The sequence below is a fragment of the Cheilinus undulatus genome, linkage group 6, assembly GCF_018320785.1.
Source record: "Cheilinus undulatus linkage group 6, ASM1832078v1, whole genome shotgun sequence".
Lineage (NCBI taxonomy): Eukaryota > Metazoa > Chordata > Actinopteri > Labriformes > Labridae > Cheilinus > Cheilinus undulatus.
The window spans coordinates 48212287-48240158 of record NC_054870.1 but is presented as its reverse complement, the minus strand read 5'-3'; the positions used below and the strand labels follow the sequence as shown (position 1 = coordinate 48240158).

Here is a 27872-nt window from a genome sequence, read left to right as displayed (position 1 = left end):
TGATATCAAGATTTCAAAAGGCTGTAGCTTGAAAGTGATTGGAGATAGAGGCATACTGTAAATGAGAAAAATCTTTAGTATGACCCAAAGTTTGTGAAAGGAGTAAATTCACTCATCTAATTTGCATATTCTGACATCAACCACGAACACCACTGCTGCCTCCACTGCTATTGGCTGTGCGTTTTCTCCCATGGCTTCTACCACATCTGCCACTCCCTCCGTCACTATTCGTGGTGTTTTGACCACCCCTGCTACCCCCACCACGTCCCCTCCTTGGCATTCGCCAATTACTCCCACCCCGGCCACGTTGAGGCAAAGCATTGGCTTCGGTATGTGCTGCTTGTGGACTGTCATGGCACACGGACTCGCTGTCACTGCTCACAGATGCACCGTCAGTTTTGGTCTCACCAGATGACTGAACGTCATCATCAGAGGGTAAATATTCCTCTTCGGTGTCTGAGTCAGCCAGACAAAGTACTTCGTCATCGATGAACAGACCTCCCCGCATTGTGAGTATTCTCGCTACAATTCGCTCTCTTTCTCTCTGTTACGCTCCGACTACAACCACTTATACCACTTCCTCGTCTCCTCGACCGGGCATGCGTCTTTCCAACTCTATATACTCCATAACTTTGAATAGAAACACGCCCACAAATGCTGCTCAGATTGAAGTTACTCATGTCCTCCATCTCCTGGGGTAAAGTAGTGACAGCATTAGGCCCCATATTTGCAGCTATAGTCTGTTTAATTCAGCGATGTTGCTGGTCGCAATTTTGCGACTTTGGCGCTTAAAGAGTTAAGAACACAGACAAAATATAATCACAAAAAGGCATTTTAGAGCACAAAACTCCAGCATTTGAAGCCCAGAATCAATCAGCATGCTCATGAAATGTTAAAATGCATTCTGGAGTTTTGCATCAGTACCGACTCCATAAAAATTTAGCTCTTGACCTTAAAAGCACATGGATTGGCCAGATGCCATGTCTGTCATCAGGCTGATTCATCTTGCAAAGCTGAAACATTTGTGCCAGGTGTAAAGACCAGGAGACCAAACCAGAAGCTATGGGCGTGGTTAGTATACAGGAAGTTAGCAGTGTAGCAGTTAGCTTGGATGTAGCTTGTGGTAAAAGGAATCCCCGCCCATTATTCTTTGGCCAGCCTCTTCTAGATTTGATGGTCTTCTGGCATGGACCTTGGACTAGAGTTCATCTAACAGGTTTATTAAATGGGATTCAAGCCTGGATTTTGTGCAGACCAGTCACTAAGGTTCACTTTGGTCTTCTGGAGGTAGTTTGTCACCAGGAGCCACGTACATTTTAAGTCATTTTTGTGTTGGAGGACAAAGCAAGGACCCAGACCCAGTATTGCTGCTTTCATTTTTCATGATTTTTTTCCACCTTTTAGAGATTCCCAGTTCCAGACACACTGAAGCATCCCCACAGCATAATACTCCCACCACTGGGTTTCACTGCAGGGATGGTGTTCTTTGGGTTATATGCCTCTCCCTTCTTTCTGCCATAGACTGTAAAAAGAATCAGATAAAGCCTGCGTGATGTCAGCTATTTGGTTGTAATAGGTGGACTCAAACAGCCTTTGAAGCCAATCAGTAGCGGCTTCCATATTGAAATCACTGTCTCAAATGAATTTTGGATCAACCCAACGGCAGACAAGAGCCCGCCCACTGAACTTGACTTCCTGTCAGCTAAGCTATCATTAAAGCTAGCCTTCAGGTTGATAGGTAGGTAGTGTCTGCCTGACTTCCACTGTTCCTGCTGAAAGCCTCAAGTGGGCACTCGTCATATTGCAATTTTTTGCAATCCCGCCTTGACTTAATGTCTCAGGACCGGAGGTTGCCGCTTGCTTTCTACAAACAGAAGCAACATCTCTGTGGCCAAAGAGCTCTAGTTTGGTCTCATCTGACCAGTATCAGAATCTCTGGGGGGTTGGAAGGTTTGTCCTCATCTGTAAGTGTCCTCCCCTGTCTTGATCAGAATGGATCATTTGATTTTTGGGGTCAGAGTGACTTCTATCACCCCTATGTTTGCATATGTAGACTAAAGAGGATTCTGATTCCATTAAAGACCACGCTGCATCACATGTCACATTCCTACGCAGCGACATTAACATGAATGAGGCAGAAATGTGACGGATTTTGTACTTCATGCTCAATTACACCTGCTTCAATCTTTGAACATCAGCTTTAATCACACTTTCTGTGAAAACAACAACCTTTAAGATAGGAAGACTTCAAAAATAAACATAATTACTGGTGCTAGTAAGGAAGTAAATTCAAATGATTTCTCCATCCAGGCTCCAGCACATCAATGATTTTAACAGGAGCTGATAAGTAAGCTTCAAAGAAAGAAACGCTGATTGGTATGATTGCACCATGTGGGGAAAGCGTAACTCGGTAGTGTGAAAAGACTTACATTTAACCAGCACAGATTGGCAGCAGTGAATCAGAGGCTGTGAATTAGCTCTGCAGGTGTGCTCGAGCGCTTTCAGAACATCCCATCATCCTCTCTGCTAGAGGCGTGACAGTCAGGTAGATTTTGTGGCATCACTGAATGTATCACACAGAGGAATCCACAAAATCCTCCTCCTCCCGTTAACTCTCTGTCACGTCCTCTATTCTTCACTAATTCTCACTCACACCTCCTCTTGTTCCCATGCTACCAGCCCATTACCTCATTTCTCCTCTCTCCTTCATCTTTATGCCTCAGCGCCTCTTATAGCCAGGGTCAGAGGTATTTTCTCTTTGGGTTGTCCATCCATCTGTCAGTCTGACCACGCCATTCTTATGAGTGCAGTTTCTCAGGAACACTTCAAGGATTTTCTTTTAGCTTTACACACATTCCACTTTGAGTTAAGGACATAAAGAACTGCATTATGAAGGTAGAAGGTCAAAGGTCAAGGTTATTGGACCTCATGTTCATCCCATGTTTGTAAAGCTATCTTCAGAAGACTTTGAAGAATGTACTTATTTTATCACAGATTTATCCAGTCTGAATTACACTTACTGGGCCTCAATTTCACCTGTTACTTGTGAATGCTATATTATAAATATGCTTTGGACTTTTTTTAATACATGGTTGTGAATGCAATATGTAAAAAGAATAGCAATAATGGGGGTTAAAAGTCAATGTAACTAGGCCTCATGTTCATCCCTTTCTTTTGAATGCGCTTCCTCCCAAGTATGCTATGAAGGCGACTTAAAGTCCCTGTTAAGTTATAAGAGAAAATCTGTATTTTAGATTTTTTGCATGACAGGCCACTGTGTTATGAACCACCAGGCCAAATTTCAGTCCTGAAAAACATCTCCAAGTTTATATAATTAAGCTTAAAAATCATGAAAAGTAAAGCAGTAATATCTGCTCCAGGATGGTGTGGGCATGTCAGTTCAATGAGCTGAGGAGAAATACGATCCTCTCAAATCTTAAAAAAGCTGCAACCTGAGTGGAGAAATCATCTGTCTGATTTACTGGCCCTGCCAGCTCTCTGTGTCAGCCACCAGAGAAACATTCACATTAATATCATGATGGACACTTTAGAGCTAAAAAGTCTGAGTATATTTCCTCATCCTGTATTTAACTCTTTAGGTATTCCTTATATCTCATTCTCTGAGTTATGTAAAGTTATGTCTCTCTCCTGTTTATGCTACGTCTTTAAGTTGCTGTCAAAAACGCTCAACGCTCTGATTGGCTGAACGATCTGTCTATCACATCTTTACGGGCCAATCAGAGCAACAAAACATGTGACCTCGTAGCCGCTACTGAGGAGTAAACTCCGTAGAGAACTGCATCACGCAAACCGTGGCGACTGTAGACATGTCAGTACGTGATTTTTGTCGTTTTTGAAAAGAAAACAACTCACTGCTGTTCTTTTTTCTTCTTTAAATGAAGAAATGTCGTCAAGTTCTGATAAAACTTAGACTTTAGCAGCATCCACGCTAAAGTCTTCCACCATAAATGCACCAGCCTCCCGAAAGTACTGGCCCTCGACACTGATTGGTACCGTCAATTTCTAACCAGGCCCAAACTGTTCAGATTGGTGCTTTGCAAGATGGATTCACCAGTGAGAAACACGGAAATGGGCGAATCCATCTGCTTTGCAAGGTTACAAATATTCACCTTCATTCGAGGTTAGAATTAACTGATTTTGAAGGCGATAGGTCAAAGGTCATTGTCTTTTGGCCTTGTGTTCATTTAGCTTTGGAACATGACACTTTAAGAATGCTTGGAGGGATTTTTTCAACTTTTGGGGAAAAACTCTACTCTGACTTAAAGATCATATCATTAAATTCTGGATGATATTTGTAAAGCATCATGATAGTTGAGCTCCATGTCCATCCTTTCCATGTGAACGTTAAATCTCAAACTGCTTGGAGGAATGTCCTTTCACTTTTGCATGAATGTCCACTCTGTCTGAAGAAGGAACAGAATAGATTTTGGAAGTAAAAGGGACAAAACTAAACAAAAAAACAGCCCTTGTTCTTGACCTAACACTGTACTTTCATGTCAGGCACTTGCATTCCTCGACATTTAACTGCAGGCCATTTTTTCCCCTTCCTCATTATAACAAGCAGGAGCTTCTCCACCACCTCCTCCATCAGCATGCCGTTATGAAGCTGTTATGAATAGTGGCCTTGATCTTCCTCTGTTGTATGTACGTGTGGTCTGTGAAACCGAGGATCCTCCCTGTGACATCAGTTTCAAGCATGTCTCCGGCTGAGAAAAGGCACAATAGATTTTTTATTGAAGTGCTACTATTCTCATTTTTCATCCTATTGCTGCTCCTCTCATATTCAAGCAATCTGTCAAGTGACAATGACTGGAGCAGGAACGTGTAAACAGGACATTTGCATACAGGAAATTGCTTTATTACAATGTGCATTCCCCACAAGCTGTCACTATGAGAGAGCCAAAATATGGTTACATCTCCGCAGAAGGAGGAAACTGAAAAATAGCCTGTCTGGACAAGAATACTCAAGCACAGCCGCATGCAGGCAGATCAGCAGCGACACACAAACGCATGCATATGAAACAAGGGGCTGCACTGTTTCCAGTATTGAGTATTAGAGCATTGACAGCCTGCTGAAACATTAAAACAAATGACTTCAGGTTGTCTTTGTAGAGGTGTGTGCTTGATGTTCAAACAGAAGCACCAGAGGAGCCAGTGTTTGATGAGGAACGATGAAGTTCTTACAAGCAGACAAACGTCTTTTTATGCAGCTGCAGCTCAAGGGGCACTTCAAGTTGTTTAGAGCGTATGTTTTGTGAGGAGCCCCTCAAACAAATACTGAAATATGCAAATACAAAGACAAGCATCTCATACTCACAAGAAGAAACATCTCTGTGTTTGTAGTGCCATTGATAATCCGTTGTTCCTGTAGCTCATAACAGCTGATTTAATGACTTTTTATTTCCTGTAAAAAAGAATAAATTAGACAGTTCCCAAAGGTCAGAGATGGTAAAAATATACAGATGTAGAGATGCTTGTGTAGAATGTGTCTATGATGAAAGTAGAAGTATTGTTCCGTCTTTATTATCTAAATGACCACTCAAGGAAGTGACAGACTGATAATTCAAGCAGGGAGCTTGACTCCATCCCCAGCCACCCTGTCCACATAAACTGACATCCATTATGACATCCAGTTAAAGCATTCACTACAACAGGATAATACGAATAAACTAGAGGATGTATTCTCTGAAGAAATTGCGCTGTGAATGGCTGACGCCCAACTGCTAATGATGCATCTACGGAGGACAACAAATATAGGAACAAATGATGTAGAATACATTGTGTAAAAGTTGAAGAATATAATCCAGGGCCCAGCTGAGTACATTTTAGAAAGGCTTGTCAGTCTGTGAAGGATTGAGCACTTACATATAAATGATCTCTTACAGCTGCTAATGGTGACTGCTGTTTAACTGCTGGGAGCTGATTTCACCTGAAGACATCCTCTTATTTTCCTGTCAGTGTGCAAAGGCCAGAACTGCTATCATCAACCAGATTGAGTCATGAGCATCACAAAGCTTTGACAAAGCAGTCAGGTTAATTTCATGTTGATCGCATGAGAAATGTGGGCAGGGCAGTGATTTAAATGTGTCCTCTCTTCTGGTGAAGATATTTCATCGGAGTATATGAAGGAGCTGGTGGTTTTCTTGTGACAGTTGGTTGTCTTCTGGCCAGAGGGTACACTCTGTTGCTTTGGTTCCTGGTTATACACAAACAGGATAACATTAGCTACATTTTGATGTATTTTTTGTGTATGTGGTTTTAGATTTGTGCTTTCAGTCGCAATTTATTTGGGAAGGTTACTGGTTACTCACAGCAGCTTCCTCACTCTAAGGTGGCTCCAGATCCGAGTGCACTTGAGCTCAAAGTCCGGTTCGTTTTGGTCAGTGCGAATGCAAAAGAACCGCTCACGGACACTGGGACCAGGGAGGCCTCGGGTGCAATTCAAGTGGACCCTGGCACAGTTCAGATGAGATATGAATCATTGTTTCTCCGATGATCCAGATGGGAATTACCTTGCAAAGCAGATGGATTTGCCCATTTTCGTTTTTCTCACTGGTGAATCCCTCTTGCAAAGCTCCCCTCTGAACCATTTGGGCCCAGTTAGAAATTGATGGGACCAATCAGTGTCAAGGGGCAGTGCTTTCGGGCGCGTTTTTATCAGAACTTGACGATATTTCTTCATTAAAAGAAGAACAAAGAACAGCAGTGAACTGTTTTCTTTTCAAAAGTGACAAAAGTCATGTACTGACATGTCTACAGTCGCCATGGTTCACGTTATGCAGCTCTCTACGGAGTTTAGCCTACTCGGTAGGGGCGCACCTCGGATCAGGGCTACAGTGTCACATGTTTTGTTGCTCTGTTTGGCCCGTAAAGATGTGACAGAACAGTCATCCAATCACCCTCCAAGTTTTTTTTTATTTTCAAAGGCTCTGCCCCTTCCCAAACGCCGTCTATGGAAGGTTTTCCAGATTGTCAACAAAACCACTGCTAATGCAATCGCTAAATGGGTTAATGGCTCTCTAAGAAAGTTTGTAAGTGCAGTCGTTGGGTGTGAATATTAACCAGCCTGCAATCTGTAGACACCCATTTTGCAGCCACTGTTGAAAGTTTGCTGCTAGAGTTGTCTTAGCATCTCTGTTGTGAACTATCTAGCATGTCTCACCTTTTAGCGAGGGGGCGGTGTGGTTAGCCAGCAAGTGGTACAGGGTATTTAAGAATCTACAGCTCCGGGTAACTCAATTCACCTCGACAGGTAGTGCAAATAACTTCATCTCTAAGCTGAACTTGCCATTCATAAGTCTCTGTCCTTTATCCATTTCTGCTTGCTTGCTACTAACAACATCACTACGGCACAGCGTCCTGATCTCACAAACAACTGGATAGGTCAAGGGTCATACAGAACACACATGGGTTAATCATGCAACAAAAAAAAAAGTGAAATGAACTATGTACTCCTTGCGTTAAAGGACTGTCAGTATTTGCTCCATAAAACCACAGACGAATAATAATGGCTGACTTATTATGAAAAATAGGATGTAAAGTTGGTATAGTCATTAATTGATGAACTTATAAAGCTTAATCAATGCCATTAATCATCTGACATGATTGTATTAGTTATTCAAATTGGCTCATAGATCGTGACTGACCGCACGCTTGCCCTGCAGCATATTATTTGTGAGCATGGAAGCAGTCAGGCGGCTGTGGTTGAAGAGAGTAAAAAGCATGTTGAAATTGATTCTGGGTACACTCCGCCACTAATATGATCCGGGTGGCTGCCCACAAGCTGGGCTCCATCTCTTCTTCTCCTCAATCAGCCGTAGTGCTGACAATATTAACACAGCCCACAGAGCTGTGCAGCCTGCTGCTTTCACTCCAACTGTTTCACTCACTTTCCAATTGACATTATTTACATGGCTTTTTATATAATTTATACCACCCAGCCCAAACAGAAGCATGTCCTCCTCAGCCCCCCGCTGCTGTGGAAGAAGTAAAGCTAGGTATGCATGTGCTTTATCACATACATGTAATTTGTGGACAGAGGAGATGAAATGGCTACAGGATCACTGCGAGAGCTGAAATTGAAGTCTGTGCTGGTTTCACCAGGCGTTCTCTCAGGGCCAGGGAAATGAGGAGAGCATGGTGAGTTAGTGAAGTGACTGTCAGACAGCATGGAGGCTCACATGCTCTCAGTCGGCTTTAGTAGATAGGAGTTTAGCTCATCATGTGTGATTTTCACATGTTCAGGTTTATTACACAGACATGGAGGAGGAACACAAATACTCCTCCTGACCTGCTGCTTATCAACATGTATGGTATTGGATGGACATGGTTCAGGTTAACAACTTGGCTTTTATAATTCACTCTGTGGCTGTACAGCCAAGAAGGTTTAACCTGTCCATCCTTTACAGAAAAAGTATGTAAACCCTTTAAAACAGGGGTGTCAAACTCAAGGCCCGGGGGCCAAATCCGGCCTGTGGTGCAGTTATGCCCGGCCCACCAGATCATATTATATATTTATTAGAACCGGCCCACCAGTATGAGGTCTGCAGATTTCCTTCAGTATAAAAATGTAAACTTAATCTTGATGATTTATAATATCCTTGGTGAGTCATAAAAATAAGAAAGAGCAAACAGGAAAAATAATTTAACTAAAAGTCAGGAACGTATGGAAGAAATCAATGTTTTCTTTATATTTTCAATTTTGCATCTCACAGTTATGACCAAAAGTTTTGGTTTTGACTTTTTATTTCATATTTTAACCTTTACATCTCACAAATTTTACTTTTTATCTCATATTTTTACCTTTTGGATTCTTAATTTCAAGTTTTTAATCCTATGTTGACCTTCAAAGTCTGATTTTAACTTTTATTTCATGTTTGACCTTTTTTAACTCCTAACTTTGACTTTTATCTAATCGTTTTTACCTTTAAAATCATGATTTTAATTTTGTCTCAGTTTTTGGACCTTTTAAAATCATGATTTTGAGTTTTATCTCACGTTTTGACCTTTTTCAACTCCTAACTTTCACTTTTATGTCATTTTTTTATCTTAAAAACTCATGATTATTAATTTTATTTCATATTTTGACATTTTAAACTCATGATTTCGATAATTACCTCACATTTTGACTGTTAAAAACAATACATTTGAATTTTGTCTCAGTTTTTGACTTTTAAAATTAATGGTTTCAGTATTCCATCTCATACTTTAGCTTTTAAAAACATTATTTTGATTTTAAATGTCATGTTTTTACCTTTAGAACTTATAAGTTTGGCTTTTATCTCAGATTTTCAGTTTTTAACTTATCATGTTCACCTTTTAATCGCAAAATAATTTATCATAAGTACCAACTTTTTTACCCCCATAATTTATTCCTGGTGAAAATAAGGTTGACATTTTATGGTTAAGTATCGACCATAAAATGTGTCTGGCCCCTGCTGTGATTGAGTTTGACACCCTGCTTTAAAACGTCTTGTTTTCTGCATTAATTGGTCATCAAATGTGATCTGATCTGCATCTAAGTCTTTAAGTGAACACAGCCATTAAAAATCCACAAAAGTGAGTGAACCCTGAGGCTATTGACACCAAAGAGAGCTAATTGGAGTCAAGAGTTAGCAAACCAAGTTCAATCAATTAATTAAAGGAGATTTGAGCCAGGTGTAGAGCTATTGTGACTCATAAAAACACTCAAACTGTTGGAGTTTGCTCTTCACGGGAGCATCTGCTCATGTGAACCACGCATCACAAAAAAGAGATCTCAGAAGACCTTTGATCAAGAACTGTTGAATCGCAAAAGACTGGAAGGAGTAACAAAGTCATTTCAAAGACTTTAGGTATTCACCAGATGACACAGAACCGTGCTACTCTCCCTAGAGGTGAGGTTGCCTGGAACCAGCGATTTCCACATACAACTGCTGCAGGGCCATGGTTGGGTTCTTACCGAAGGAGAGACGAAGCGTGTCTAGGGCATTGGTTCCCAACCTGGGGTCTAGGACCCACCCAGGTTGGTGTTGTATACAATATAAAGGTATAATTTATATTTATACTTTCACTTTATAAATGTACACAGGTATAAAGTATACATTTGCTTTGATAAGAAAAAAATAAGTAAAATCTTGGTTAGAGCCCCTTAAATCTCTTCTTAACACATTATATCTTGAGTGAAGCATAAACTGACATAAAAACACCTGAGGTTTTACACAGGATTATCTGCTGAGGAGTCAAAACTAAAATGTTGAAGAATGGGCCTTTCACTTTTCTTTTCAGGAATTTGATGAAAAAAAAATCAATGAATCATTTCAAGAGCTATATGAGCCGATCAATACTAATCTCATTTCTGTCTGTTAAAGCTGAGCCAGCACTTGGCTAGCTTAGCTTAGCATGAAGTCATGAAGCAGGGGCAAACTACAAGCTTAGCTCTCTTTAACAAAACTCAGCATTAGTTTGTGAAGTCATATGCTCAAATGTAATCAGCTGACTGACATCTGATTGAAATCATTGTCTCACAGCCAGTTAAAACTCATTCTCTCATTTAAATATGGACTGATCCCAGCCTCACCACTGCTGATCAAACCACACTGCTGCTGGCACAGCTTCACCTCCACCACTCCCTTTCTAGCCTGAAGCTTATTTTTGCACCCTCATATTGACATACTGCTGAGGAGCAGATTGCTACTGAACTAAATCTTAGTTACTGGACATGCATTGTCTTAAATACATTATATTGCCAAAAGTATTTGCTCACCTGCCTTGACTCGCATATGAACTTAAGTGACATCCCATTCTTAATCCATAGGGTTTAAGATGATGTCGGTCCACCCTTTGGCGCTATAAAAGCTTCAATTCTTCTGGGAAGGCTTTCCACAAGGTTTAGGAGTGTGTTTATGGGAATTTTTCACCATTCTTCCAGAAGCACATTTGTGAGGTCACACCCTGATGTTGGACGAGGAGGTCTGGTTCTCAGTCTCCACTCTAATTCATCCCAAAGGTGTTCTATCGGGTTGAGGTCAGGACTCTGTGCAGGTCAGTCAAGTTCATCCACACCAAACTCTCTCATCCATGTCTTTGTGGACCTTGCTTTGTGCACTGGTGCACAGTCATGTTAGAACAGGAAGGGGTCATCCTCAAACTGTTCCCACAAAGTTGAGAGCATGGAATTGTCCAAAATCTCTTGGTATGCTGAAGCACTCAGAGTTCCTTTCACTGGAACTAAAGGCCAAGCCCAGCTCCTGAAAAACAAGCCCACACCATAACCCCCCCCTCCACCAAACTTTACACTTGGCACAATGCAGTCAGACAAGTTCCGTTCTCCTGGCAACCACCAAACCCAGACTCGTCCATCAAATTGCAAGATGGAGAAGCACGATTCGTCACTCCAGAGAACAAATTTCCACTGCTCTAGAGTCCAGTGGCGGCGTGCCTTACTCCACTGCATCCAACGCTTTGCATTGCACTTGGTGATGTATGGCTTGGATGGCTCGGCCATGGAAACCCATTCCATGAATCTCTGTACGCACTGTTCTTGAGCTAATCTGAAGGCCACACGAAGTTTGGAGGTCTGTAGCGATTGACTCTGCAGAAGTTGGCCACCTCTGCACACTTTGTGCCTCAGCATCTGCTGATCCTGCTCCGTCGTTTTACGTGGCCTACCACTCGGTGGCTGAGTTGCTGTCATTCCCAATTGCTTCCACTTTGTTACAATACCACTGACAGTTGACTGTGGAATATTTAGGAGTGAGGAAATTTCACAACTGGACTTGTTGCACAGGTGGCATCCTATCACAGTACCACACTGGAATTCACTGAGCTCCTGAGAGCGACCTATTCTTTCACAAATGTTTGTAGAAACAGTCTGCATGCCTAGGTGCTTGATCTGTGGCCATGGAAGTGATTGGAATGCCTGATTTCAATTATTTGGATGGGTGAGTGAATACTTTTGGCAATATAGTGTATCTAGAGTGTTAAGACACAAATTTTGGATTTCACTTTACAGGGTCTTTAATATGTGGGATGGGCTGTGACATGCAGTCAGGGCCAAACCTTAGACATTTCCCTCATCTCCATTTTTCAGTTAAATAATGACTACAGAACTGAGATTTTTTCAAAATTTAGCAGTTTTCACTCCTTGAAATGATAATTCCTATCACAGTATCGCTCACTGCTTACACCTTGCTTGTGCTGACAGCAGGGTTAAGTACTAATGAAAGCATTCTAGCACATGGCAGAGGCTCAGACAACCTATGTTTCCATTCTTGCGCTATTGTTATTCTGTATCAGCGGGCCCTCCTTTGTTTCCCCCAAGCAGGCTGAGATTAATGCTCTGTTCCCTTAGATTCAGTGTTATACAAAAGAAAAGTCTGTCGCTGCATCCACAGGGAGCGATGATGGTTACACTTCTACACAACAGATGACAACAGCCTTTCATCAAAGCTAACGCCAGCTTTTGCTTGTTAACCACAGCGCAGTCATTCCTCACTCTCATGCCCAGCTTTCCACACGTATTAATCTCACATACTTTATGTTACATTTATATTAATCTCTGTACATGAAAACAAGGGGCATGACAGGATATCTGGATCCCTTCATCACAGCCTCAGTCAACCCTGCCTGATACGATCCAGGAGCAAGCCTCCACAGCTCCCCTCTCACTCTGCAGCTCCCACTGAGCATCTTAAACTCATCCACCCAGAAACACCTCCACTTCACTCACGCCGTCTCGCACAGTAGACGTAAAGATAGGAGAGAAAATCAAAGGGATTTTTTTAAGACGCTGTTGTCCGGCCAAGCCTGCAGTGCTCGTTACATGAGAAAATGGGAGGTTTAAAGTCGGCTACGCTGAGCCGACCAGTACGGATTTAATTGGAAAAGAATGTCTCCTGAATGTGTGCCCAGCCATTTTAGTGTAATAACTCCCAAACCCAAGGCCGTCTGGTGGGGAGCTGAGAGAGGCTGTGAAGGTTGTTGTTCAGATCTTGGAGCGTGGTAAATGTTGAAAAAGGAGGAGGTGAAGGAATGACACAGCACACTTTTGACATGCAAAAGAGAGAAGGGTTTCCTTTTTGAATCAAAAGAGTCATATTTCAATCATTTTCACAGGCTGGAGAAAAGAAGAGGATGCAGCAACCTTGACTACAGGTTTCTTCTTTAAAAAAACTTTTGAGGGAAAAGCATCACATTTTTTTAATTAAAGGTACAATACGTAGAGCTCAAGCACTGAAATGTCTTCATTAATTATGGAAATGACTACTCCTGTGTTGTATATATCTTAAATGAGTACCTATCACCCCAACTGTAGAAATCCTTAGTTTTTAAATCTGTAAGAGGACATTTCTTGTTACAGTGGCTGTCATAGCAGAGCCATTGCAATCAATGTGACTTTTTTTTCACATTTTTCTGTGAACAGTGGATGTTACGTCAAGGACTGATACACAAAGAAGTGGAAACTGCTGTCTAAAGCTGCACTTCTATTGCAGCATCTCATTCATGTTTAGTGCTGTTAAAGCCACAGTTATTCCTGTCTAGTGGCTGCAATTTCAATTGGCCAACTCCCTCCTGCAATGTTGAACTCCATCCCCACCTCCCGTAACACTGAGGACATTTCCAAGTTGAGTAGAGCCTAGATGCTGCTCTGCTCAGCTTATCCTGCAGCCTCTTTCTTGTTTTGAATTTAGGACTCTGTTCAATAAAATATGCACGCCGTAAGGCAGCGCTACTCAACCCTGCTCAACCAAAGAGCCAAAGTGTGGAAAAATGCCTTTGCAAGAGTCACATTGTAAGTGGTAAAAGTGTCAAAAATCAGTAAGAGTGGCATTGAAATTAAGTTAAAGGTGGCAAAGAATGTTAAAAAATGGCAAAAATGGGTGAAATAAGGGCTAAGTAGGCATAAAATGGTAAAAACTGGGTAAAAAGTGAAAAAATCGGGAGCACAATTGGCAAAAAGGATGAGACATTCCCAAAAAATAAGTTACAGGTGGCCAAAATGGTCAAAAAACAGGAAAAACATGAAAAAAATTAGTGTAAAAGTGACTAAACGGGCAAAAAAAGTAGGAAAAATGGGCAAAAAGTGGCAGACAGTGTCAAAAATGGGGAAAAGAGTGGCTTGTAATGGCAAAAAGAAACTTCAATGGGCAGGATGTGGCAAAAAAAAGAGGTAAAATTGCAATTAGCAAAAAGCAGGGTGAAAGTGGCAAAAAAAGATGAAAAAGTGGCGAATACGGGATAAAAGTGGCAAAAGAAGTGGAAAGAGAAGGCTTAAAGCAGTGAAAATAGATTTAAAATGATAAAACATTTCAAATAAGGGCAATGGGAATATACAGACAAAAAATAAAGGTTGAAAATTACAGCCGCCTGTATAACATTGGGAAACAAACTGATTAATCCGACTTGCAAAGGATAATTTCTTAGGTCTAAGTTTCCATTTTTAAGGTTTTTCTGAGGGAATGATATTTCAAATTGAGACATAAAAGAGCCACAAATCATCACAGAAGAGCCACATGTGAGTTTTGTGTTCAGTATCACTGCCATAAGGCATTGCTTCCTAACCTTAAGAAAGTAAGGGGGGAAATTCATGATAACTAGACTTTTGGTTTAAACAAAGTTCTTTTGGAAATAACTTGTGTGTAGGCCCATTTTGTTGGGAAAACACAACTTGAATTTCTTTAGATGGCACCATGTTTTCCTCAACTGGAGTTCACCAAAAGGCACGTGGGAGACTCCATGTTCAAGTGTAAGAAAGTTCTTTGGCCTGAGATTAAATGGAGCTTTCTGAATGCCAGACAAGATGAAATCTATGGCGACCACCAAACACAGCACATCACCACAAACACACCATCCCCACTGTGGAGCATGGCGATGGCAGCATCACACTGTGGGGATGCCTCTGGGCAGTCAGCCCTGGAAGGCTTGTAAAGGTAGAGGGTAAAATGTAGAATGAAGAATGGAGTAAAATTGCACTGTCCAAATGTGCAAGCCTGATTGAGACCTATCCACACAGACTCAGTGCTGTGATTGCAGCCAAATGTGAATCTACTAAATACTGACTTAAAGTTAATTTTAATATAATTAACTTAATATTTATGCAATCAGTAAGAGGTTTTTCTTTGGTCAAAAAGCTAAATTATATTGACCATGATTGATTTATAAAATCAATAAAAGGGTAAGAGGGGGATGAATGTGCTTTATAGGCGCTATAATGGCTACTGGTATCAGCTCTGAAAAATCAAGTGGTTGACCCTGTACTATAAATATATTAACTAATGAGATTTGTGTTGATTTTTTTGTCTATCATTGAAAACAGCAGGTAACTCCTTTAAACTGTCAAAATTTTACAAATATGCTTGCAACCTTTGGAAAGTGTTTGGAATCCTAATCCGAGCTTTGCCTTTCTATCAGCAGATATGCAGCCTTGTTTTTGTACAGGTTATAAATGCTAATGAAGAAAATAAATGAGCCAAGGAGTCAGCTACTTTTCCTCCCTTGTTCTATGCAATTAATATTTTTTTGCAAAAGTAAAGTCATCCCTAACTTGCTAATAAAAAAGTAATGCAAGTTTTACATCAGATCCACTTTTGAAAAGATCCTATTTGGAGCAAACACTGCAGGATTTGTTGTAACAATGCTGAAACACGCTGCTTTAGCTTTAAAAACAAGCAGATAAGTAGAGATGACTTGCTGTATTGTGCATTATAAAATAGCTCAGTTTGACACGCTGTCTTTTTGCCTCTGCAGACAGTGACATGGAGGTTACAGAGGAGCAGCTGAAGGAAGGTGAGTGACAGAATATTTCATGGTTGCCTTTTCCCCTTAACACCTCCATTAAAGCGCACGCACACAGGCTGAGTGAGTGGCGTAGCTTCAGCTAGTGACAGTTATTTTCTGGGTTTCATGCAGCAGACAAAATTGAATGTTTATTCAGCGGCTGACAAGTTGAATCGCGGGCCTGACACACAGCAGTTAAAAATACTTCACATCAGGTACATTACTTTACAAGAGCTTATATCCACAGCTAATTCCCAACACCATTCTCTTCATCCAGCTTACCCGCACAATACCTTTAAGACCACCTAAAGCGGGTGACAAAGAAACAGCAGAGTAACATCCCTGGGCAGCATGCGGCAGGTGATAGCACAAACACAACTGTCAGCGCATAATGCTTTTATCACAGCACCATCTTGGCACGCGGCCTGAAACTCCCTGATACTGCTTATCAGGATAAACTATTGACATTTGTCTGCGCGCTGATGTCCTGAATAAGCAATGGCACGGGCACAGAGCCTCTCCAGGGTATGTGTATTGTTTGAATAGTAGGAACAGGAACAGAACAAGCAAAAAATCAAATCTAAGCTGCGTGTTCTCAACCTTTTCAGCCTGCGACCCCCAAAATAAAGGTGCCAGAGACCGGAGACCCCCACTGTCCCTGAGGGTGGCTGAACACAGCCATGAACATTCAAGAATAGTCATGTGCAGGCAATGCAGCTCATAAGGGGGGACCCATTCAAACTTGGGGCCCATGTCTAAGTTAAGCTGTGATACTCATACATTTAACCTGAATAATAACCACTCTTATTAAAGCAACAAATATCTCAAATATCTTTCCTTATTCATTTGTGCTTTAGTAGATAGCCTTAAACCCATTTTCTTAAAAACAGAATTAAAGTGGGTTAAAATAGGTTAAAAATGGCCAAAATTGGTGGAAAAAATGGTGAAATTAGATTTTAAAAGTAGCAAAAATGGGTTAGAAGTGGCAAAAATGATAAAAGAATGCCAATAAGAGGTTAAAGTGGAAAAAAAGTGGTTGGAACTGGCAAAAATGGGATAACTGAGGCAAGAATTTGCAGAAATTGGTTGAACTGGCAAAAATAAGCATCCCAAATAATGATGGTTAAAAGGGAAAAAATGGGTGTCGAAAGTGGTAAAAAATGGAACTAATAGTTCTAATAGTGGGTCAACAGAAGCAGCAATTGGCAAAAACAAAAAAAAGTGTAAACAATATTTCATTTAACCTTTATTTAAGTCTCGAAAATCATTGAGGTTTCCCTCATTTACAATGATGTCGAGATACAATCAGACACAAAAAAACAAACAAACAAAAAGAAGAATGATGCTCAGTTAAAACAATCACATACTGAAGTGAAATTATTTGAGAGCATTTCCTTAAGTTGCCCAAGAGAAACTAAAATGCCAGTCTTGAGAGTTTTATGTAAGTTGTTCCACATTTTAGGAGCATAAAAGCTAAAAGCAGATTTCCCAAATTCAGAGTAAACCCTCGGGACCTGCAGCATTAAACAGTCAGTAGAGTAAGTATTATAATGTCCAGTGGTCCAGTTCAGCATAGATGTTATATACAAAGCTGTTTAAATGTAAAAAATTCATTGATCCAAATACCAAGATACTTATACACACATACCCTTTCAATACTGTTTCCAGTAAGTGTGGATAGTTTAAGACTGTTAAAATCAACATCTCTAGCTTTAGAAAAGATCATAAATTTGGTTTTGCTTTCATTAAGTACAATTTTAAGAGCAATAAAAGCATGTTGAAGTATGTTAAAAGCATATCGAAGTTTTACTACAGCCAGCTGTGCAGAAACATCAGAACAATGTAAAATAATGTCATCTGCGTAAAGATGAAAATCACAGTCTGTTAAAGAGGAAACAACATTAATAATATAAATAGTAAATAAAACAATATGTTAAAATTGATGAGGAAAAAGTGATGAAAACTGGTTAAAATCAGGCAAAATTGGTGTAAAGTGGCAACAAGGGTCCAAGTTGAGCCAAAATTGATGAAAAGTTGCCACTGATAGTGGCAAAATTGGGTAGGGAAAGTGGTTAAACAGTTGCACCAATAGATGTTTTCAATATAAAAAACCCATAACAGTTAGACATGCTTTTCAGCTCCCAGATGAGACAACAGTTATTCAGGATGCTACTGATCAAAGTTTTTTATTTTAACTAATTTCATGCATATATTTTCATTAAAATTACTAAAATATACAGTTTGATATCATTTTTAAAATATTCTCTATTTTTAAGGCATCTGGTGACCCCTCTCAGTGTGTCCCAACCCCCAAGGATGTCCCAACCCCAAATTGTGAACTACTGGCCTAATGTTTAATAATAACGAATTTAATTCACTTATTTAAGCCCTTGTAATGAGTAAAAAAGCCCATTCTTCATGCAAGGTGTCTTAAAAACTAATTGGACTCGTACAAGTAACAAATAACAAGGAGAACTTGCTTTATTTTTCTTACTCAAGCAATGTAAGCTTCAGTTTTTGCTTTCTCCTTCTCAACAGTCCCTAACATACACCCAGAGCAAGATTTCTTTGCCTGCAGCCATCTGACTCAGTTGTCATTTTCATGCCCAGAGCTCACATTGTTTAAAACAGTATCCTAACTTCTGCCATATTTAGAAACCAGGGGTGTTTATGAGGAGTGGTCCAATGAAAAGCTGGCCTGTTCCTATCTTGATAACACAGAAAAAACATACCTTAGACCAACTAAAATCTGGTCTGGAGACTTTGGCACAGCATGTTTCTGATATCCAGATGGCACATTAAAAACAATGCATCAGTGAGCTCACAGCATAGACAGTTTTGTATCATTTTCCTGTACTTATGCCTGACATCATGCTTCAAAACTGGTGCCTGACAATCTGAGCGAGAGGTGTGACAGAGACTGAATACTTTAGACGATGACAACAGTGTCTTGACGACAGCTCGGGTTATGATGTGGCTGTGAACTCTCAAGCCAAGGCTCAGGAGATGAGGGTCATGTTTGAAGAGGGGGATGTTGAAGATTTAGCTTTGACTTTAAAAGATAGAAAACTTTAGGGCAAAAGCCAGTCAAGGACAAGGATTTAAGTTTTCTAAAGTTTTTATTTCACATCTCTCTCTGCTGGCAAGCCTGAGAAAGCTTATAGGCCGCACTGAAGACTCTTTGGTTTTTTGGAGGTTGTTTTCAAACAGAACTCTGGTTTTACAGGGTGTAACGTCACCTTAAGTCTAAATGGGTTCATTAATGTCATCCATCCATCCATTTTCTACGCCGCTTATCCCATTGGGGGTCACAGGGGGCTGGAGCCTATCCCAGCTGTTGTTGGGACTGGTCGCCAGTCAATCACAGGACCCACATACAGAGACAGCCACATACACTCAAACTCACACCCACAACCAATTTAGAGTTCCCATTTAACCCAACAAGCATGTCTTTAGTGGTGGGAGGAAGCAGGAGTATCCAGATTGAACCCACGTATGCATGGGGCCCTGACCTGGAAGCGAACCAGGAACCTTCTAGCTGTGAGGGAACAGCGCTAACCCCTACACTGCCTTGCAGCCCTAAGTGATATAAAATTAACAAAATTAACAAAAACATGGAAGGTAAAATAAAAGTCTGCATAAATATTCACCACCTTCAAGCCAGGATTTAGAGAATGCACCTTTGGGTGAAACCACAGCACTGAGTCTCAATTATGCTTGCACATCTGAACACTGCTATTTTACCTTATTTTTCTTTGCAAAACTGCTCAAGCTCTGTCAAGTTGCACAGGAATCAGGCATGAGTAACCCTTTTCAAGTCCAGTCTCAAATTCTCTGTTGGACTGAGGTCTGAGCTTTGACCTGGCCACTCCGGAACGTTCCCCTTGTTGTCTTTAAACCCTGTCTATGGAAATTATCGTCTCCCAGACCGTAGGTCTCTTGCAGTCTGACTCAGATTGTCCTCCATGATTTTTCTATTTTACATCAGTCATTTTACCCTCTACCTTTACAAGCATTCCAGGGCAGGCTGCCGAGAAGCATCCCCACAGCCTGATGCTGCCACCTCATGCTTCACCATGGGGATGGTGTGCTTGGTGTCTGCCAAACATAACATCTTGTCTGATGGCTAAAAAGCACCATTTTGGTTTTGCTGTAAGACCAAAGAACTTTCTTCCACTTGACCATGGCCTAGGCTCATTTGGGAAGGTGGTCTTGGGTGCTATTCAAGTGGACTCTGGCACAGTTTGAATGAGATGTGATTGCAGTAGTGCCCAAATATGGGACCGAGAGTTGTGTTTTTGACTTTCTCAAATGGTGGAGACGCCTTCTCTGCAGTGACGAATCGCACTTCTCCATCTGGCAATCTGATGGACAAGTCTAGGTTTGAGGGTTGCCAGGAGAACGGAACTTGTCTGACTGCATTGTGCCAAGTGTAAAGTTTGGTGGAGGGGGGATTATGGTGTGGGGTTTTTTCAGTAGCTGGGCTTAGCCCCTTAGTTCAAGTGAAAGGAACTCTAAATGCTTCAGCATACAAAGAGATTTTGGACAATTCCATGCTCCCAACTTTGTGGGAACAGTTTGGGGATGGCCCCTTCCTGTTCCAAAATGACACTGCACCAGTGCACAAAGCAAGGGCCATAAAGACATGGATGAGAGAGTTTAGTGGGGATGAACTTGACTGGCCTGCACAGACTCCTGACCTCAACCTGATAGAACACCTTTGGGATAAATTAGAGCGGAGACTGAGTTGAAGCTGTTAAAACTGCAAAAGGTGGGCCGACGTCATATTAAACCCTATGGATTAAGAATGGGATGTCACTTAAGGTCATATGCGAGTCAAGGCAGGTGAGCGAATACGTTTGGCAATATAGTGTATGTGAATGCCCAGGCCTTAGGAGCTCTTCACTGCATCCAAACTAGGCCTAAGATGACTACATGAACTTGTCAGCTGAACATGGTGTATAATAAGTGTAATGAGATATGTTTGACTAGAGGTCAGACAAATACATCTGCTTATATTTGAGTTTTTGTAGTGTAGAGTTTAACAGCAGTTAAATCTTTTCCCCTTGCTTCATGGAAAATATTTCTCTTGATATTTCAAGCCTCTGGCGATTCTCCCCAAGGAACAGTAGGTCTTTAAAAGCACCTGTAGGTGAGTTTTCTTTGGGTTGGAAAGGAAGGTCTTTCTAACTATCCCATGAAGACGTCACACAGTGGAACATGTGCAACCAACTAAGCCGAGAACAATGTTGGTTTAACTGTCTGTCTTGAAAGTGTTTGGCGCAGATGTAAAACCCAGGGTGCTATCAAAATGTTTTCCCTCCCAAAGTCACCGCCATGATTTACCAATTACACGCATCTGTGTTTTCAATGAGATTTCATTTTAGGAGAACATAAAAGGCCTGTTTTATAAGTGCACTGTAAAATGTGATATTCCAGAGTGAAACAATGTGCACGTAATGGCTGAATCATAAAGACTTGGCAGAGAGGAGGTGCATGTGAGACTTTGTGTTATTGTTTAGCGCCTGAGCGGCGAGGTTTTTAACACTGAATATACTGTATAATAACACTGCACCAGAGCAGATCGAGCCAAACGGAAATAACCCTTGATAATTCCTAGCTCTGTTGTACCACCATGCCAGCCCTGTCCTGGTCCAGTTTGGCCTTGTTTGATGGGCTTCAGCGCCACGGCCAAGAACTGGCCTTTTATTCTGCTCCATCAGCCAGAGTTTGAATCAGCACAGCCTGGAGCCTATTCAAAGGTTCGAATGACTGCTATTCTCTCATGGAATGGCGCTTTTGTCCCGGGCTGAGCTCTGGAGTCGGTCTCAAAGCCTCACATTCTTCCTTGTGCTCCCGCATGAGTCATTTTTTTGTCATGCAGGTATAAAACAAAACAGAAGAAGAGACATGGAGTTCTCCCACAGGCTCATGTAGCGTGGTCAGCTAGAATAATCACTGCTCAGATGAGTCTGGCTTGCCAAAAGTCATCATTACTTGCACCATCTTTCATATAACTGCTCAAATTGACAAGTTGTTCCGCCCAGAGTGTCCTGATGTTGTTTGGGGATAATGATGTCCCCACCCTGGTCTATAAATCAACCTTTATTTTTGTTTCATTGCAGACAACAATCCACTGTCTACAAAATCCAAGGAAGAAAGTGAAGAGAGCAACAGAGGTAGGATTATATGAGACTGTGAGTTTGCATTCATGCTTGTTATGAGACTAATTTGATCAATAAGTGTTTGGTTCCAGCAAAGGAAACACACCAACTTCAAGTGAAAGTGCAGGCTTCCACCCTTAAAATGATCCTGCCTTTGTAATGACAACAATACTATGACTAATGATAATAAGATGAAGAAGAAGTAGAAGACAGAGAAGAAAAAGTACTGCAAAATCTGTGTACAACATACACGGACAGAATGCAAAGCAAACCAAGCTGGTGGGAGTTTGCTTCACTTCTTTAAGATTATTTTGGAGTTTTTTTTGCCTTTATTCGGAAAGCTAAAGCAGGGAAGGGAAGTATGAGGGAAGAGAGTCTGGGAAGATTTGCACCAAACAGCACCAGAAACAAAGAGATGCAGCTGAAGCAGGCCTTAATCCTCCTGACAAATAGATACATCATGAAGGTTGGCAGTTTTATCAGTCACGCCTCTGATATTGCATGAATCAATTTCTTTTTTAACCAAAAATTCAACCTCAGTACAGTCAACAACGAGTGATAATATTAGAAAGTGGAAGCATTTAGGAACAACAGCAACACAGCCACAAAGCAGAAGACCATATAAATTCACAGAGTGGGTCAACAACTGCTAAGGTGCATGGTGTGTGAAGTTGCAAATGTTCTGCTGATTCCATAGCTGAAAGTTGCAGAGTTCCACTGGCATTAAAGGAAGTATAAAGAACAGTGCAGCGGGAGCTTCATGAATGGGTTTGCATGGCCGAGCAGTTGCATGCAAGCCTCACATCACTAAATCCAATGCTAAGCAATGGATGGAGTGGTGTAAAGCACACTGACACTGGACTGTGGAGCAGTGGAGATGTGTTTTGGGTTTGGCAGATGTTTGCCTGACTGCATTGTGCCAAATGTAAAGTTTGATGGAGGAGGGATAAAGGTATAAAGCTGTTTTTTAGGGTTTGGGCTTGGCCCCTTATCTCCAGTGAAGCCCAACCTTAATGCTTCAGCAGACCAGGACAATGCTATGCTTCCTACCATGTGGCAACAGTTTAGGGCAGGCCCTTGTCGATTTCTACATGACTGTGCCACAGTGCACAAAGCAAGGCAGACATGGTTTGATGAGTTTGCTGTGGAAGAACTTGCATCATTTTAAACCACATGGTATCAAAAAATATGAAAGTTTGCCAGGCATTGTCCTAGAAGTTTTCCATCCAAACCCTCCTATGAAATGTAAGAAAATGCTTGTACCAACATCTTTAAGACTGGAACCAAGGTAACCAGTTTATAAACACTCATGACTGTGAAACATTTGATTTAGTGCAAAAACAGGATTAGAAGATGAAGTAAAGGTTCACCAGCTCTCACCTCTCCACGAGTGTTCATGTGAACATGCATGATAAGGCCAGGTTTCCAAAACAAGTATGATTGCTGGTCAGACATTAGCCTCCCCAAATCCCAGCCACACCCACCGCCTACAAGTTTGCTAATGCTGCTTTAATCATATAACATAATGATCTCAACGTGTCTCCATCTGGGTAATTAAAGGTTAGATATCATAAAAAATATATCAATAGAGCCACACTAAAATCACAGAAATTCTGTGCTGTCCTCACTTCTGTTTACAGTGTGGACAGCTCAGAGGGCAGACCATGGATGTAGCACAGGGAGGAAAAGAGTACTGACTACCCAGGCCCACAATAGGAAGGGGCACTTGAAAAGCCTGCAGTGTAAAGTGTGGTTTTTTATTTATTTTTTTTTTAGAAGTAACTAGTATTATAGAATCAAAAGCGACTAAATGAATCAGTCAATAGACTGATATTGTATCAAACAAAATCAAATAAAATGCTGGGGGACCCTGCTCCTCCCTTAAAAAATGTCCAAATGGTGTAGTCCAGTGCTGCAATTATGCAAGTCAATCTAATTAACCATAGTAAAAATATTACTCATAAATAAGGGAATTATGGTTAAAAAATACATTCAAATGCATATATATTTGTAAAATTGACACATTTGTTGCTTGGCTTGCCGGTTAAGGGGGGCCCTGAGTAATATTCTTTCTGGCGGCCCTAGCGACGTCCAAGCGGCAACCTCCAGTCCTGATCATAGACTGTAGAAAGAATTGGACAAACCCGTGTGATGTCAGTCGTCTGCTTACAATAGGCAGACTCAAACGGCTCTTGAAGCCAGTCCGTGGAGGCTTCCATATTGAAATCATGGTCTCAACCGAACTTTGGATCAACCTAACGACCCACCCACTAAGCACGACTTCCTGTCAGCCTGCTAGCTAGCATTCTGGTTGACAGAAACAGAGCCTCTGCCTGCCGAGCTATCTGTCAATCAGATGAGACACGCCAATCAGCTTTCATCCTAAATATAATCCAAATGATCATGGTACAAAAAAATTCATCCCCCGTACAGTGGGAGCACAACAAGACACTAGCTAATGAGACATGTTTGGTGTTTTGAACCAGGCTGTAAACCAGTTTATTTCTAGTGCCAAAACCGGCTGTTTCAGGACCCGAGGTTGCCGCTTGGTCATGATAAATGAACAGAGGTGTCAAAAATATTCACATTCCTTACTCAGGTAGAAGTGTAGTTACTAGGGTTTAAAAAGACTTCTGTAGAAGTTGAAGTATCAACTCAAGCTTTTTACTCAAGTAAAAGTGTAAAAGTACTTGTTTCAAAACTAAAGAATAAAAGTAAAAGTAATGTAAGGGGAAAAAATGCCATTAAGGACAAAAGCTTAGGCCGCGCCCCTATAGTGCACTACCCCACCTCCCCAAAAAACATTTTTCTAAAGGCCATAATGACTATAATGTTAAATTAAACTGTTAATGTTGAAAAATTTGGGATGCACCTGTTTCAGCCGTGTTTATGCCCATTGAAAATGAACGCATTTTAGTACAATGCAAATACATTCAAGAATCATATATGTGCACTACCAACCTCCTCGCTGGTGCTTGGTTCGAGTTCTCTTGAGTCTCTGCCACGAGCATCTTCACACTAGGCTACATACGTCTGCTATTTCCCTGCTGGAGTGTGACGGGATTTGTGTCGTGCGCAGGTGCGATGGATCGCGTACAAACCAATAGGGTGTCGGAATGGTATTATGTTTATACTTCTCATCCAACCACAATCACATTCACTCTATCCGAATGGCACGATTCATCTGGATAGTTTTTGGGGGTCTCTATTTGTGTTTTTTTTGAATGATGACAAGCCGAAATAAAATAGGAGTAACAAGGCTATTTTTAAAATGTAAGGAGTAGAAAGAACAGATAATTGCATGAAAATGTAAGGAGTAGAAGTAAAAAGTAGGCTGAAAAATAATTACTCCAATAAAGTATAGATACACAAAATTTCTACTTAAGTAAGGTAATGAAGTATTTGTACTTAGTTACTTGACACCTCTTTAAATGAAGTCAATGTGGAAGTGAAAAAAACTGCAATACCGCGAGTGTCCACTTGAGGAAGGCTGCAGGAACACCGGAAGTCCCATCCGATCACCTGTTAAAAAGCACTAGAAATAAACTGGTTTACAGCCTGGTTCAAAAAACAAACATGTCTCATTAGCTAATGTCTTCATGTGCTCTGACTGTATGGGGGTGATTTTTTTTTGTACCACAATGGTTTCGATTTTATATTTAGGAAAAACCTCACTGAGCACTGATTGGCCTGTCTCATTTGATTGACAGATAGCTTGACAGGCAGAAGCCACGTTTCTGTCAACCAGAACTCTAGCAAGCTAGCTGACAGGAAGTTGAGCTTAGTGGGGGGGCCGTTAGGTTGATCCAAACACCAAGACCGCGATTTCAAAATGGAAGGCGTCGCGGATTGGCTTCAAGAGCTGTTTGAGTCTGCCTTTTGTAAGCAGATGGCTGACGTCACACAGGCTTTGTCCAGTTATTTCTACAGTCTATGGCTACGCCCTTGACTCAGACTGTGACATTTCCTCTTTTTTTCTGTTTGTTTGAGTTTTGCTGGTTACTGCCACCTACTGGACAGTGTTGTGAATCAGCGAATACTTGTTTAATTTAACATGGTTTCCTTTACCCTGATATTAAACACTGCTTTATAAAACCTCATAGAAAGTGCCTATATTTGACTTTCCAGTAAAGTTAACTTAACTGATGTGAGTCTGGATAACTTAGATGAATGAAGGTGGAAGGAGGATGGATGAAGAGGAGAGATGGGAGCAGAAGTTATTGTGGGAAAATCCTGCATTGCTTTTTGCGTCTAGCTGCTTTTTCTCTTTATTTTTGATCCAACATTCAACTTGAACCTGAGCTGAGACCTGCCTTTATTTGTCCAAATATGCAGCAACTCCAGGCTAGTAAAAGGCATGGGGCCTTAAAGTGGGATGTGCTTTTATGAGAAGATTTACGGTACATAAGAATTTGTGTTGTGTGTATAAAGTAATGGAGTGTGTTCTTGGTCAGTAATCTCCTGCTCTCTGGTGCCAAGTTCCTCTTTGGGGAAATGAATACAAGATGAAGCTGGGTCTTTTTTAAAAGAATGTTTTCTTAGAGGCAAACTTGTTAAAGAAGCCATTATCTGGCTATTCTGCGGTTTCAGCCCCTTTGGATGTGTAATATTGAAACAGTTATAGGCTTCTCCGATACGATGGACCAAAGATAATTAGATTCTTACACTGGAGGGTGTTAGTAGGCAATTAAAACCGTACACCATCCATTTGTCTTCAAGCCTTAAGGTTGCCGGGAATTTTTGAAGATAGCAGGCATGGTTGTTTTCTTCAGGGACATGGTTCCTCGCTTTGAACGCGAGCGGCTTCACGAGATAGCACAAACACTTCAAGGGCGTCAATATATGCTGCGCCTTTAAACAAAGCAGGAGAAGTCATTTCCTGCCCGTCTATTCAACATACCTTTTTTTATAATCCACAGCAGTAATTCAATATGATTCACAAATTCAATCACCAGCATTAGGAGGGCATAAGTATTCTGTAATAATCTTTATAAATCCTAATTTATCAGGCCCGGCAGCTTAATAGTAACTAATCCATTCACAAAAGGCCTTGGCACAGCTTTCCAGCATGGGAACACTCAGTCCTTGAGACAACCTCTCTCGCAAGAAGAGAAAGAAATGATTTTGTGCCGCCTGCACTGTAAAGGTTAGGTCTGGTTCAATGTAGCACATAGGAAGGATTAATCATAGGAAACACTCAGATGTCACGATGGCAGCAAGGGGAGGAAATGCGAGCGGCACAAACAGACTGTCAGCGATGTGAGACTGACGCTTAGGCCGCCTCCGTGCACCTGTGTGAGATCTTCTTTCAACAATAGCACACCATATTTCAGCTTCTAGTCTATACAGCCGCAAAGCAGGTCACCTATTTGCTGTAGTCAATATGTGGAGCACTTTTTCCGAATAAATTAGGCTCAGCTGCGGCAGAGTTGGTGGAGTGTGTCTGTCAATATGCCCCCAGTGTGATCCATCACATCCATCACACTCCTCGGGGGACTCACTCTCCCTCCGTCCACGGGTCAGGCATGAGGGGCTTTTAGCCACAGTACTGATGAAGAGAAAACACCGAGGCTTTTTTCACTGTTTTGTCATGATGAAAACATCGCTTAGTGGACTGAGGGTAATTATCGGGCTCCTAAAAACTGCTACATTTGTGTTTTTTGTCACCGCATAGACAAAATGCTTTTATAACCTCGCTGGAAATAGAAAAAAGCAAACAATGAACACAAAACCTTACTGTACAGTGAAAGAGCTCTTAACATTTGGTGCATTAAAACATTTTCTATTAGTGTTTTCACAACACCACAGTTAAAGGAATGAAAACAAAACCAAAAACCAAAAACTCTTGAAAAATACTGGACAAAGTAAGAGATTTCAGCCATTTGGGTACTGGAGGGGATTTTGAAGTCCTATTTACATCCTTTAAACCAA

At 41.1% G+C, this 27872-nt stretch overlaps 1 protein-coding gene across 2 annotated transcripts in view; it reads left to right on the top strand.

Annotated features, from left to right (window-relative positions):
* The window catches only part of macrod2 (mono-ADP ribosylhydrolase 2), a 1185173-nt gene that overhangs the window by 1095158 nt on the left and 62143 nt on the right, over positions 1-27872 (top strand). For both annotated transcript variants that reach the window (XM_041789359.1, XM_041789358.1), the window contains exons 10-11: positions 15748-15786; positions 21903-21956. In XM_041789359.1, coding sequence (XP_041645293.1) covers positions 15748-15786; positions 21903-21956 — 93 coding nt within the window. The remainder of the gene's footprint in view (positions 1-15747; positions 15787-21902; positions 21957-27872) is intronic.